This window comes from Columba livia, chromosome W, assembly GCF_036013475.1.
Source record: "Columba livia isolate bColLiv1 breed racing homer chromosome W, bColLiv1.pat.W.v2, whole genome shotgun sequence".
Lineage (NCBI taxonomy): Eukaryota > Metazoa > Chordata > Aves > Columbiformes > Columbidae > Columba > Columba livia.
In genome coordinates this window covers 17,952,372-17,966,704 of record NC_088641.1, presented here as the reverse complement: position 1 = coordinate 17,966,704, position 14,333 = coordinate 17,952,372, and the positions used below count along the sequence as shown (strand labels likewise).

Below are 14,333 nucleotides of genomic sequence, written 5' to 3'. Positions count from 1 at the left end.
ATCCTCACCTACCTCCTCTTCAAGATCCAGGGCCTCAAACCTATTACGGAGGGGCACCTGAGGAAGCAAAGCAGGTAGGGAGGGGGGTTGCCCACAGTGCCTAACTGGAATTAGCTTCCAACCCTTCATCATCTTTTCTGTCTCCCCCCACCTCTGCCCAACAGCGACAGGGCAGGGGCTGTCTCAGGTCTTCTCCCTCTGCCTGACAGGGCAAGGAGTTCATCACCTTTTGGGGGGTATCCCCCTGGAGCCTCTCTGAGTGGCACGCCAGGGAGTTACTCCACCAGTCAATTTCCTTTTCACACTCCCTGATGGTCCTCAGTGTCTCAATCTCCTCCTTAAGCTTCGCAACCATGTAGAGCAGATCTTGCACCTGCTCACACCTCACACAGGTGGGATGCTGGCCATCGTCATCCAGCAGCAGCAGGCTCTGGCACTCCCTGCAGCCAGAAACCTGAATAACCACGGTTCAGGGCAGACAGTCTGTCTGAGTTACTACAGTCTTCTTCAGACAAGCTCTCTTTCTGGTTGAGAGCATGGTCGGCAACAGTATGAGACACTGGCAATAGGTGAGAGTCTAACTAGTAAAAGGTGACAACCTCTACACCCTAGTGCACGAGTTACCACACCTGGTGCTACAGCACAGCGTGGGTACTACTCACCTGTGTCACAAGCCAATTGCCCCTTCCAGCACCTGGTGAGCAGTGACTTGTCGCTGCCCTCCCAGAGGCTTTTTCAAGACCAGGGGCAGGCGAGTGATCGCCCCTGCCATGGTAACGCCCACTCCACGTCAGCTACTCTCGCAAGGGCTGCCGGGTCTCTCGAGAACGAAAGTTCCCGATTGAGAGAAAAAAAAAAAAAAACAAAAACAAAAAAAAAACCAAACTAAACAAACAAACAAACAAAAAAAAAAAACAAACAAACAAACAAACAAAAAACAAACAAACAAAAAACACAAAAAAAGGCTTCTCTGTACCTCGCAGATTTCACTTAATCGAGACCTGCCGAGCTGCCTCCAATCAGCTGATCTCAGCTCATTAGCCTTGAAGTAATTGATTTTTGCCCTGTCAGTTCTGTTCTTCCCAGCAAAGTGTGAACTAGACATTATCTTGCAGGTGTTCAGTGTAGTTTATGGTTGCTTTTGGTAAATATGAGCAGAACTTTACAGCTTGAGATTTCAGCAAATACAGCTTACTAACAAAGCAGAGACTACATTAAAAATCACACAACTTTATACTTCTAGATGATTAATTATCTTTAGTATGCATTTACTTAAGCTGAATGATTTATATGAAACTTAAATTTGGCTCATCCACTGAGCTGTTTCAGTTCTATCAGTGTAGCGTTTAGTTTACCGATGCTTTGGTTGTCCATACTAGTGGAAATACAGCATCCAAAATTTCCTTGGAGATTTCTCACTTGAAGCAAGCAGATCTGCACCATCCAAGCAGCTTCTTGTGGGACATGCAACTAAGCAGAATTCTCAGAAAATGTTACTTGAGATTACAATTTACTTAACAAATCTTGACCCAAGGGAGGTATAGGGCTTTCTGGCAAATAGAAGCATTCAGCTGTTAAAACTTGGTTCCAAATTTAGCATTCCATTGGTTTCAAAAAATGATCTTTCTTTCTTTCCCACAATCTCAAAAACTATCACGGTGAATTTACTAAGAAGTCTTTTACAACTAGTTACCACAAAATAAATCTATTAACAAATTTTTGGTTTAATTTCCCAGTTTCATTACAACTGCAGATCTGCTAGGGATGCCTTTAAATTTCACCCTCAGACTGCTCTGTTCAGTATTACAACATTGCTGCAGTGGTGGGGAGAGATAATCCCCTTTCACCGCTTTAAAAGCCGGCAGCCAGGTGTTTTTTTTTTTTTTTTTTTTTTTTTTTTTTTTTTTTTTTTTTTCTTCTTGCTGCAGTTTAGAAACAGGCAAGGCCATGCAGGTGGTGTTAATTGCTGGTGCTAAGTGGGAGCTGCCAGGGGGCTAAGTTTAATTTGCAGCTTGATACAGGCCTGAAATTTATGTTCAAACAGTACAGCACAGGCCTGGGATATTTTGCTTTTTTATTTTCCCATTTCATTCCAGCCATAATACACTCTATATGCAATTCTAATTAGCTGAGCAATAGTTACATTCCTCAGGCCCATTTACTGTTTGTAATGTCTTGCAGATGTCAATAAACAGCATATTAACTATCAACTGATTACTTTAATTTTCCTAGATCCACATCAGCTCATATTCTAGCAGCTTTTAAATACAACCTCCTCCGAGTTCATATCCATCATAGCATTTAGTTTTCTTTCCCATACCTCCAACAAACACATAAATTCAATGCGAATCAGAGTTTAACTACTTAAACTCTTTTCTGGTCTCAAAATTATTAGATAACAATAAAAGCAACTACTCTAATGTGTAAGGATGCATCCTAAGGGGGAGCAAGGTGGTATTTTAGTAGCTGAACCGGTTCCCTTTCTGTAATTATCTCCCCAAACAAAATTCTTTTGGTACCAAATATAAATATGCAAATTAAAATACTGAGCTCAGATATGAAAACCAAATACCAAGTTCAAATATGCAGATAGATCACAGTTACATTAATTCAAGACAATATCTTGATTTTAGCATTGCACCTTTGAGCTGCTTACTGCTCAGCCAGGCAGAGGTACCGCTGGGTCTCCCTGACAAAACAGGTCAGTGCGCGCTGGAGCTCCATCGGCACCCGCCCCCCCGCCGCCGCAGCAAGCTGGACCGGGCAAGGTTTTTATTAGTGTCTCATCTGGTGCGCTACAACTGCTATTCCAAAACCTGGATTCTTTACTTGGTGTGCATACAAAAGAGCCAAATCCAGCACATTGAGATGAGACACAGCCTATCACAGAGCTGCGCAAGTCTGGATATTGGAATAAAGCTAGCATGCTAGAAAGAAAAGTAACAGCTGTCACACACAAAATCTTATCATCACATTCACGCAGTAAAGAACTGAATTACTCATGATCTTCTGTATTATCACAAAACGCACATTTTGAGTCCATGGATTCTCATTATTTAACAGTCTATGAACTTACTGTAGCATATAACAGACAAAGACCTATTAAATTGTAATATGCTTAAACAGATACCTACAAAGAAAACAGGTTAATAAGGAAAAGTATCTTGCAGAGTTCAGCAAGTTTTCTATGACTTGTGTGTTATCAGTTATTTCTCTCCCAGCTTGTTGAAGTTCAAACCATTCCGCCTGTAAAATTGTCTGAAATGATTCAATGATCTCTTGTAGAGTTTTATTTTTGTCCTACTCTTCTCGCTTTAGAAACAACAAAGTGTTATACTTCAAGGTTCTATTCTCTGGGCACTTTTCCCAGTCATCGAACTTATACAGCAGCCACCATCGATTACAATATTTCACAAGATCTTCCTTCTTCATGTTTCCAAGTGCTTTCCTATGTTCTAAAACACCTCCCAGTACTAATTTCTTAGGAACATGACTGAAAAACAGTCATTCCCGACCCCATCTCATAAGTAAAAACCATGAGAAGAGGGAGGGAGGAGGGGGAAGCACGGAGCGGCTTGCGGCGCGAGTGGGAAAAGTGGGGAGAAGGCTTTCAGTGCACTTATACAAACAATATCACAAAGAAACATTTTTAACAACAACCAATAAAACAATTAACTCACATTCCTGACAAGCTGCTTGATTTTCAGAAAGGCAATACACAGAAGCAGGTATTCCGTCATGTTCTGGTGGTTGTTATGGTTTGTAAGTAACTGGAAAGGCGAAAGAAAAATCGCCGTGCTCCATAGCCTTTTCACGGCATTTCGCATCACCCCTTTGTGTTCTGCTGTCTTAGTCATGAAGGGGTTACTGTGTGCTGTATAAGCATCTTTAAAATCAGGCAAAGGAGGTGCTGAGGGTAAAGTTTTAGACTCCTGACCCAGCTCCACACAAATTTCTGCTTTATCTTTACATAGCTGTGATGGCATTAATGATGGATATAGAACTGACTCTTTTTCGAGATCTACAGAGCCTGACTCAAAAGGATGAATGCTGTCAAGACTCAAATCATTAGCAACCTGCTCATCTGTGTTTTTCTGTCCATCCTCTCCTGTTTGCCCTTGCAGTATGTGCTCTGCCGACTGCAACTGTGATAGTGCAGAGTACACAAATCTCCAAGTAATATGTAAACTATTGGGAACTGAATTCTTATGTGCGTGTAGCTGTTCCCCGACCTATTTCCAAATTTTACTGTCAAACGTCCCCTCACTCAGAAACCAAGCACAATGCTCTCTCAACCATACGAGGAGCAAAGCTACCTGCTTCTCAGAAATACGATACCCAGAAGAACGTAATAGCTGCAGTAAAACCTGCAAATACAATTTATGTTCCTGAGAAGCGGCTTGCCCCATACTAACGCAATCCCGCAGCTCTCTAGTTCAATGAGGACTGCTTGTCCCTATCTACACCGCAGGGATTAATGTGGCCACAAATAAAATTTACTCACCCGTCAGATTGCGTGGTCGCTACCAAACACACTGCTCGATGAAGAGCCTCCAGGGCTCACACACTCAGAGTGGGCACCATTTGCAGTGATTAGGAACGACGCATACCAGGACGCAGACAGAAATTCACGCAGAGGCAGAGATCTTGTTCAGGAAGAATCGCAGAACCTGGCCAAGCAGAGAGCTGACCTAGGCCTAGGCTGCCTTCTTTATTCACCATTGACAATTTATAGGATTTACAGGTACGAGCATGGACTAAGATGTTTACAAAAAGGTGTTTTTCCACTAATTCTTATTAAAAACACACTAAACTCATGTGATGTTTGTCTCACTTGTTTTTCCACTCATTCACAGACCATGCCCAAGGACATTCACACATCCCATGCACTTGGGGGCGGTTATCCAGCCCAAGATACCATTCTCAGAAGTCTGGGCTATAACTTCTTACAGTTATGAGAAACGTACTTCAAAGTAATCTGTCCAAGCCTTTTATATATTTTATTTATTTATATATATATATATATATATAATATATTTATTTATATATTTATTTATATATCTGTCTGCCTTTTATATATTATTATGTTAGTATTATGTCTTCAACCGTTCAGATGGTCATGTTAGTATTGATCTTCCTTTATCATCCAGGTGGCTGGAACTGCACATCTTGCTTTGCCACATTTTACTTTCCAACAAGCAGTGCACCTCTCCTAGTTGGCTTCTCCACCATTTGCATCAGAAAGTTATTGTCAAGGCACTGGAGGAACCTCCTGGACTGTGGCTGGCTGGCTGAGTAGTCCTTCCCAGCGATCATCAGGGAAGTTAAAATCCCCCACGACAACCAGAGCCTGTGACTGTGAGGCCACTCTCAGCTGCCTCTAGAAGACCTTATCAACTTCCCCATCCTGATCTGGTGGCCTGTAATAGACGCCCAGAACAGTATCACCCCTGCCAGCCTGCCCCTTAATTCTCACCCATAGACTTTCAACTTGGTCCTCAGCCGTGCCTGGACAGTACTCAATACACTGTAGTTGCTCTCACATAAAGAGCAACTCCACCACCACGCCTGGCTGGCCTGTCTTTCCTGAAAAGGACATAGCCATCCATGACCACATTCCAGTCATGTGAGCTGTCCCACCATGTCTCTATAATTGCCACCAGGTCATAATTTCCTGCCCGAACACAGGTTTCTTAACTCCTCCTGCTTATTCCCCATGCTGCCCGCATTGGTGTACAGGCATTTCAGGGAGTGAGCTGAGCACCCAGATTTCACCCTAGGGGGATGGGAGGCCTCCAAGTCTTCATCAACTCTAGAGTGCTGCCTCACTGATGCAAGCCCAGCTACAACCCCATCCCCCTTCGAGTCTAGTTTAAAGCTCTCCAAATGAGCCCAGCTAATTCCTGTCCCAGCATCCCTTTTCCCCTGCAAGAATAACCTTTCTCACATATCGCTGTCTGAACTGGTGTCTTGTAAAACCAGCCATTGTCAAAGAATCCAAAGCCCTGCCTGTAACACCAGTTTTGTCACCAATCATTTATTGACTGAATTTTTCTGTTCCATCCCATGTAATCACCCGAAAATGGAGGGAAGAAAGAGAAAATCACTTGAGCCCCAGACTCTTTCACCATCCATCCCAAGGCCTTGAAATCTTTCTTCATTCCCGTCAGACTGCGGGATGCATCTTCCTCTCCATCTGTATGGAAGATCAGCAGTGGGTAGTAGTCTGTTGGGTGCACCAGGTTGAGGAGTACCCTGGTGATATCCCTAATCTGGGCTCCGCGTAGACTGCAAACTTCCCTGTGATGAGGGTCAACTCTGGAGATTGGGCCCTCCGTCCCCCTCAGAAGGGAATTGCCTACTACAATTACTGTTCTTTCTTTCTTATCAGAGGCAGTCTTGAGGTGTGGAGTCAACTGCCTCTTTCTATGTGACCTTGTAGGCAGACCTTGCACCACCTCCTCACCCACCTCTTCTTCAAGATCCAGGGACTCAAAACTTATTACAGAGGGGCACCTGGGAAAACAAAGCAGGTAAGGAGGGGGGTTGCCTGTGACTCTGAACTGGAACTTGCTTCCAACCCTCGCCATCTTTTCGGTCCCCTACTGCGAGGGCGAAAACTCATGGACTCCACACAATTCGATATGAATTCAAGCGAAGCCATTTATTTATTACAGAAACAAGCCTCCTTATATATGCAGTTATTTCCTGATCGATCACGCGTCCACGCCCCAAGCATGCATTAGCTGATTGGATATTGTCCATGTTCATGAGCTGTCCACGCGCCCGAGTCTCACTGCTAATAGGTCTGTTGATTTACATCTTGTTGAGGCCCTGAGGCCTCACTCCCGCAGCAGGTGCTGTTTTTCAGCCTTTGAGCTGGCCTCGAGATTCCTTTGGCTACTTCAGAAATAAATCTCCATCTAATAGAAACCCATCCACACAACAACCTCAAGAAAAATCCCTCAAATCTCCCACACCCTACCTCTGCCTGACAGCAACAGTGCAGGGGCTGTCTTGTGTCTTCCCCCTCTGCCTGACAGGGCAGGGGGTCCATCACCTTTTGGGGGGTATCCCCCTGGGGCCTTTCTGAGTGGCACACCAGGGAGTTACTCCACCAGTTATCTCCTTTTCACACTCCCTGATGGACCTCAGTGTCTCAACCTCCTCCTTAAGTTTCGCAAACATGCTGAGCAGATTTTGCACCTGCTGACACCTCACGCAGGTGGAATGCTACCCTCCCTTCCCTGGCAGCAGGCTCTGGCACTCCCTGCAGTCGGACACCTGAACAGCCATGGTTCGGGGCAGGGCCTCTGAGTTGCCACAGTCTTTTTGTGACAAGCTCTCTTTTTGGAGGAGACCATGGTTGGCAGCGGTCTGGGACACTGACAATAGGTGAGAGTGTCTAACAAGCAAGGAGTTACAACCTCTGTGCCCTACTGCACAAGCTATCACACCTGCTGCTGCAGCACAGTGTGGCTGGTACTCACCTGCGTCAGAAGCTGGTTGCCCCTCCCAGTGCCTGATGGGCAGCGATGCGTCACTGCCCTCTCGGAGGCTTTTTCAAGATGAGGAGCTAATTTGGGCTAAGTTGCTAATATTTTTATAGAAACATTTCTTGTTGCCTTTTACAGCGGTAGCCAGGCCCAGCTCTAATTGGGCTTTGGCCCTTCTATTTTTCTCCCTCCATAACCTCACAGAATTCTTATGGGGAGGGATCAGGCACTACTGGGTAAAGAACCACTATGTGCTGGTTAATTTCCCGTATATCTCATACAAAGCGATATTCTGTGTTATTTTTCTATACAAGCAACTTCTAAACAAGTTCTGTAAGGACCAATATACCAAATAATTTAATATCCCCTCCCAAGTTCTTGTGCACCCCCATCCTACTTGCTTGTGGGATGGTGTGAGAAGCAGAAAAGGCCTTGACTCTGTGTAAGCACTGCTCAGCAATAATGAAAACATTCCTGCATTATCAACACTGTTTTCAGCACAAATCCAAAACATAGCCCCATACTAGCTACTCTGAAGGATATTAACTCTATCCCAGACAAAACCAGCACATTCTCCACCCCTTGTTCCATATAATTTATGTCATGCTTGGTTCCCACACTATCCAATGCATTGTTATTACTCAACATCCCCCTTCCCATCCTTTGATATAATACCCAAATATCATTCCCTTGGTCTATGGACCATCCCTGTGAAATGTCTGTCAAATATCCACAAATGTCCACTGAGTCCATGACTTTGGACTCCATCTGTTATGGTGGTCACTCAGGATGGGAGAGGTGATGTGATGCATGGAGTTACTGGGCACCAAAGCCAGCTCAGATCGGCACACTACTGCACTTGCACTGCTTCTTTTAAGGCTCGTCCTCCATTGGTTCAGGTGGTTCCTACTATAGTAATTCCTATAACATGCAACTCAAATCATAGGTTACAATAACTTAAAGGTATTTCCATTACAGTCTCCACCCCTGGTCCCTTTGGGCCAAACCGTAGGTTTTAACATTGCAATGAACTCTACCCCTTGCCCCTGCTCTGGCTTGGATTTATCCAGATTGCAGTCCCTTAGGGGTGTACCTACTCCAAGTGGAGCCTTATCTATGAGCCACAGTCTATTTAGGGGTGTATCTGCTCCAGTGTGGCCTTACCCACAGCCACAGTCCCTTCAGAAGTAAACCTGCTCCAATGTGAGTACCTGCTCTGCTGTGGGCTTATCCATGGCCACATGCTCCAACATGACTTCATGCATAGCCACAGATGCTTCGAGGTGTATCTTCTCCAGCGTGGACTTATCCTTTGGCCACAACCCCTTCAGAGGTATACCTACTGTGGAACAGACATAACCATGGCCACAGATGCTTCAAGATGTACCTGCTCTGGTGTGGACTTATCTGTGGCCACAGATGCTTTGGGGTGTCCCGCTCCCACATCTACTCATCCACAAGTCACAGTCCCTTTGACTTGAGTTCACCCTGGCGTTCCAGACAGAACAGCAGCAATGCCTTGGCCATCTGCCAGCCCAGGTGCATGGCTATTGTTGTTATCGAAATGTTTTCAAGCACAGCAGAGTATGATAATAAGCAGCAAAAGGAAGAAGAGGCCACTAACGAGCACAAGACTAATTTATAGTAAGCCAAGCAAGCCCCATGGCAACCACAGGAGCCTGTCCATTAATAGCTAAACAACAATAACAGCTGTCAATTTGATCTAACACATTCCAATCAAATCTGTCATTATCTTGAACTCTTTATGCCCCATGTTGGCTGCCAAAAAGGACTGTTGTGGTTTAACCCCAGTTGGCAAATGTGCACCACACAACTGCTTGTTCACTCCCCTCCGGTGGGATGGGGGAGAGAATCAGAAGGGTAAAAGTGAGAAAATTTGTAGGTTGAGATAAAGGTAGTTTAATAGGTAAAGCAGAAGCTGCGCACGAAGCAAAGCAAAACAAGTGTAAGCAGTGCTTGGCAATAACTAAAACATCCCTATATTACCAAAATTGTTTTCAGCACAAATCCAAAACATAGCCCCATACAAGCTTCTATGAAGAAAATTAAGTCTATCCCAGCCAAAACCAACACAAACTCCAAGTTGGATACCTTCCTGAAAATGGAGGAGCTAATATAGATTGGCCATAATGCTTTTTTAAGGGCGTAGTAGACTAAAGCAGAATTACCTACAGCCAATGGAGTACACGAAATCCCTAGGAAAACATGTGGCATGGAAAAAGGATTTACTGGAATATGGCTGGATTACACTATAGGATAGATATTACAGTATAGGATGGATAAGGCTGTGTCTCGTGACAGTTTAACCCGATCTGATTTGCCACTGCAGTTCTTGCCTTGTTCCTTCTGACAAGTGCTTGTTTAGATCTAGTAGTATTTGATACAGGGGATGAATCACTTTCCTGTACTGACCTACTGCAGTATAGGACAAAAACCATCCCTTTTGGAGGGGAGATGACTGCTTAAAGCCATGCAGCTGGGAGAGGGCAGCCTGCTGCAGTTCTGGCCTCAACTCTTGAGGAAATACAACCCAAGGGCATGGATTTGGCATCTCTCTTCCAATAGTGAAGCTGATTTGACTTTTCCTCTGCCACAGCTAACTGTTCTATTTTCCTCTTACTGAACTATAGTTTAAAGTAGCTTTGATGTGAAAAGGCAACCTCTCCTATGTTCACTAATTTATCCTGGAAATAACTTTTTCTGATGGCAGGTGTCAAAAATAATGTTGAGTATTTAAAGTAAGAATAAAGAGACTTCGGCAGAACAGTACCTTCAGTATGAGGAGAAAATACTTCCATCTTAGAAGTAAACTTAAACTGCTGCAGCCCAAATGCATATTAAGGGAAAAAACTACCAAAAATGAAGGATAAATTAATGTAGATGCTAACAATTAATGCATCAATGAATTATAATAAAAATACAAATAGCAAAGTATAAATAACCAACAAGAAAGAAAACAAATATAATAAAATAAACTCTATACTACCAAAAACATCTACAAAATGTTTGAACTGTTATTTGACTTAACCTTATGATGCTATCCTGTTTCTGGTTTAAACTAAATCAATTGAACTATTAGGTGCTGAAACTAGTTCATGAAAAATATGGTGAATGCTGGTCTAAACTAGATCAGATAGTCCTAGAGCACAGTTCAGAGCACAAGAATAATTTGCATAAGGACATTTGATTCTGTGTTTCTATATATATAAATTTTTATTTTGTTATCAACTATATATAGTTTGCAAAAGCTGTTTATGTATTAATCAAGTTTTAAAAAATAAGATTAGAAGTGTGAGAAGGAGAAGATGTTTGCTGTTCCTATGACTGATTTGATACTTATAACTAATTTTCCTCCTCTCTCCACTTGCCCCCCAGATGAAATTACTGAAGCAAAATCTGGGACTGCAACTCCACGGAGATCAGGTTCTGTGAGCAACTGTAGATCCTTTCAGAAAGATTCAGATGCTGATGCACAAGGAAAATCTGCAGATATATCCCTTACCCCATCAGTGACCTCTTCGCTTGACTCTTATAAAGCTGACTTAACTCCAAGACCAGGGAGTCATACGATAGAATTCTTTGAGATGTGTGCAAATCTTATTAAAATACTTGCACAATAATTTTGAAGATGGGCTGATTTCTTTTACAGTAATAAGCATGCCTAAATCATAGTCAGATGCTTCCAGTTATAATCCAGTTAAATTAACGAAGGCACTGAAAAAACTAGCCACAGAATGCAATTTGCAGAGGGATTGGAATGATTATGGGCAGTTATGTATATTATTTTGAACCTGGAGTGAATTCTGATTGTTTGCTGTACAATACCATTGTACAGGTACAGGAAGTCATATGCCCTTGGGGCAGTATTCACACTTTATACTGCATATTAGACTTCAAGTTACATGGACCTTCTTGATTTTTTTCACTAGTAATACATCTGATTCACTGTAAGTAAATGTACGCTTACTAGTTCAATGACTGAAGTATGACTTGTTGGTCACCATCTACAATTGTGCCTCAGTTGATCAGAATTGTCAACATTTAACAATAATGTGTTAAAACTGCTGTGATTCCTCCCCCTTATTTGACAGTAAATGATAAATAGTTTAATGAATTATAATGTAATAATGGCTAAATTTGATGAAATGCATGCAAATCCAACCAGGTGAAAAATGCATGTAGGTGCTCTGTAATGCACTAAGGGTGAAATTCTGTGGGCTGTAAGTAGAACAACTGAGGCCACAACAGTGGTAAGAGACTTAATGCCAAGAAGACTTGGCACCCTGTGGGCTGAAACAAAATGTTACTCTGTGAAGAATTGTCAGCAGGTCCCTGATCTGTGCAGATTCGCTAGCTCATACCTTAGTGCGGTAGCAGCATAGCAGTTCCCTACTACTACTTCAGGCTGAGAATCCTGTTCCTTATAAACATGTGCATGTGGTTAAGAGCACAGCCCTAAGGGCTCTTGCATGCTATTCCAGAATCTAAAATTTACCATTTTTAAAATATATGTTAAAACTTTTATACAGCTGTTTATATTGTATGTTAGCTTATAATATATTATAATATATAGGATTCACTTTGCAGTTGAAACTACATATATAGGTTTAGGTTTTCCCAAGACACCTTTATAGTGAACTCTGCCATTTAAATTATGACATTAGTAGTTCAACTTTTCAGCTGAACATTTAAAACTGATCATGACAACTTGACTGTTAATATGAAAAAAAATTTTCAGCAGTAGATTGCCATTACAAATGACATAAATCCTTCTGCGTTGATGGTTTTTGCAGTGTTTTAGGAAGAAAACTGAACCTTAAATGTTAAAATCACAGCTAATACTTGCACAAAAACATATAATCTCTCGTAAATTTGATGTAATTATTCACAGTTCCATTTCCATCTAGCAGTAATAGATGTAAACATTAAAGAATAAACTGTATGTCATAAAACATCTAGTTTTGCATTCAAGCATGAGCATTCTCTTAAAAAAAAACTTCATGACCTCAGTTTCAAAGATTGTTCTCCCAGTTAGGGACTGGAAATCAAGGTATTAATATGAGTAGTGAAACCTAGACTTGTAAAATTAATGGGGGTTCTAGCCAATGACTAGTTGAAAACTGCTAGCTACAGCTTTAAGAACAGTCTAATCCAGGACAGCTGATTTCAGTTCAGAAATTCATGAATATGCACAGCACAGAATTTGAAGAAACATAAAGCTGCTTAACTCCTGGAGCCACTGTAGCTGCGTTCTGAACTGAGCACTGGTGTGGTCTGCCTAGTATGTAGGTACAAGTTAGAGCTTCAAGTTTTTATCCTCGAGTGTCACACACAGTCCCTGTAATGCAAAGTTGTATTACTGTATCTCAAAGTGGAAGATTTTTGTTAAAGCTTTGGGTTTAAACTCCTGAGATTGAGATGTCAACATGAGGGACCAACTGCAAATCCTACTTAAGTTGGTTATTTTTTAGCCTTGTAAGAACTGGTTCTGATGTACTGAATAAATTGGTGTACTCGTTTTTGTTACCCTTTTATTTTGACATTGTTAAATATTGCACTTGCACAATATAACAAATGCATAGTTTTTGTGTTTGTTTGGGTTTTTTTATTGCAGTAGTTCCTCATCTGGAAGTGGTTTGGGATCACTGAAATGGTCTCTCGCATATGTCAAACTAAATATTTGCAAATGATATCTGCTTCTGGTTTGCAAATTTGTAATGCTGACCACAAATGCAAGGTGTCAAGGTGCAAAGAGCTTTTAATTTTTATATACTTTTTTGGCCCTCTTGTGCATTAAGGCAACCATGGCTTTTACTTTGTCTTGATGTCTGGAAGTTAAAGTAAATTTCTGGCCAGAGTGTACTGTATGCATAGTTTTAAATAAAGTAAATTTTACTGGTATGATAAATCAGTTTTGATGGCCAAAAGTTTCCTGATGGAAAAGAGTCGGGGTTTGTTTTTTGTTTGTTTCTTTGTGGGGTTTTTGGGTTTGTTTGTTTGTTTTTTTGATATGGTGTGGGGGAGGGAGAAAGGGGGACTGACAAGCTATTTGAAGGGGGACTGGCAAGCTGTTGTGTTGTGTAACTTTCCTGTGCTTTGTAGATCTTGCTGTTGAAACTGCTTTCTGCAGATGTTCCTACTGATCTTACAGACCTTTTTTTAGCATCACACTAGTATCTGCCAATAGGCTGTGAAACAAAACTTAACAGAGAAATCTCCAAGGGTTGTAAGGAGGCAGCTTATGCAAATATACAAATTGGTCAAGTATGTTACTCTATGCTCCCAAGCTTACTCTAGTTGGAGTATGTTGAATTATCTTGCCTTTACATTGTAATTTTTTTCATGTATAAACCTCATTGTCCGTGTGCAGTAAAACTCACTAGGTAATTAATAAAAATTTGATTTTGGTGGTGCAATATTTAAAAACTACTTTCATGGTTGTTCTGAGTTGGAAAAAAAAAATTACCAGTTCATTACTATTGTAAGATATAAAGTTCTGTCCTTTCTCAAAGATGTGCCTACTTCCTGTGTTGTGGGTCATTTTGTCTTTTGACAAAGCTGAATGGCCCAAATGTTTGTTTATAACTACAACTTTTTAAACTCTCAAAACTTAAAACTAAGTAAACATAAAACTAAGCCATCTTGTTTAAAACTTTGCATGCTGTCTTCTAGTGTTATATATGTTATAAATTAATAGACAAACTTATTGGGTTGGTGCAAAAGTAATTGTGGTTTTGGACTGTGAATTTTAAATCATTATAACTCAGCTCAAACACATCTTTATTAATCAAAATGGGAATCATTACAATCAAGACA

At 41.6% G+C, this 14,333-nt stretch overlaps 1 protein-coding gene across 23 annotated transcripts in view; it reads left to right on the top strand.

The window, feature by feature from the left end:
* The window catches only part of LOC135577160 (5'-AMP-activated protein kinase catalytic subunit alpha-1-like), a 63,799-nt gene extending 49,853 nt beyond the window's left edge, over nt 1-13,946 (top strand). For 18 of the 23 annotated variants that reach the window (XM_065044974.1, XM_065044967.1, XM_065044970.1 and 15 more), the window contains one exon: nt 10,893-13,946. In XM_065044974.1, coding sequence (XP_064901046.1) covers nt 10,893-11,137 — 245 coding nt within the window. In that variant the 3' untranslated portion in view covers nt 11,138-13,946. Of the gene's footprint in view, nt 1-5,150; nt 6,534-10,892 lie in introns of those variants that run through there. The other 5 variants (XR_010468740.1, XM_065044968.1, XM_065044978.1 and 2 more) reach the window with 3 other exon arrangements.
* The last annotated feature ends 387 nt before the right edge of the window (nt 13,947-14,333 follow it).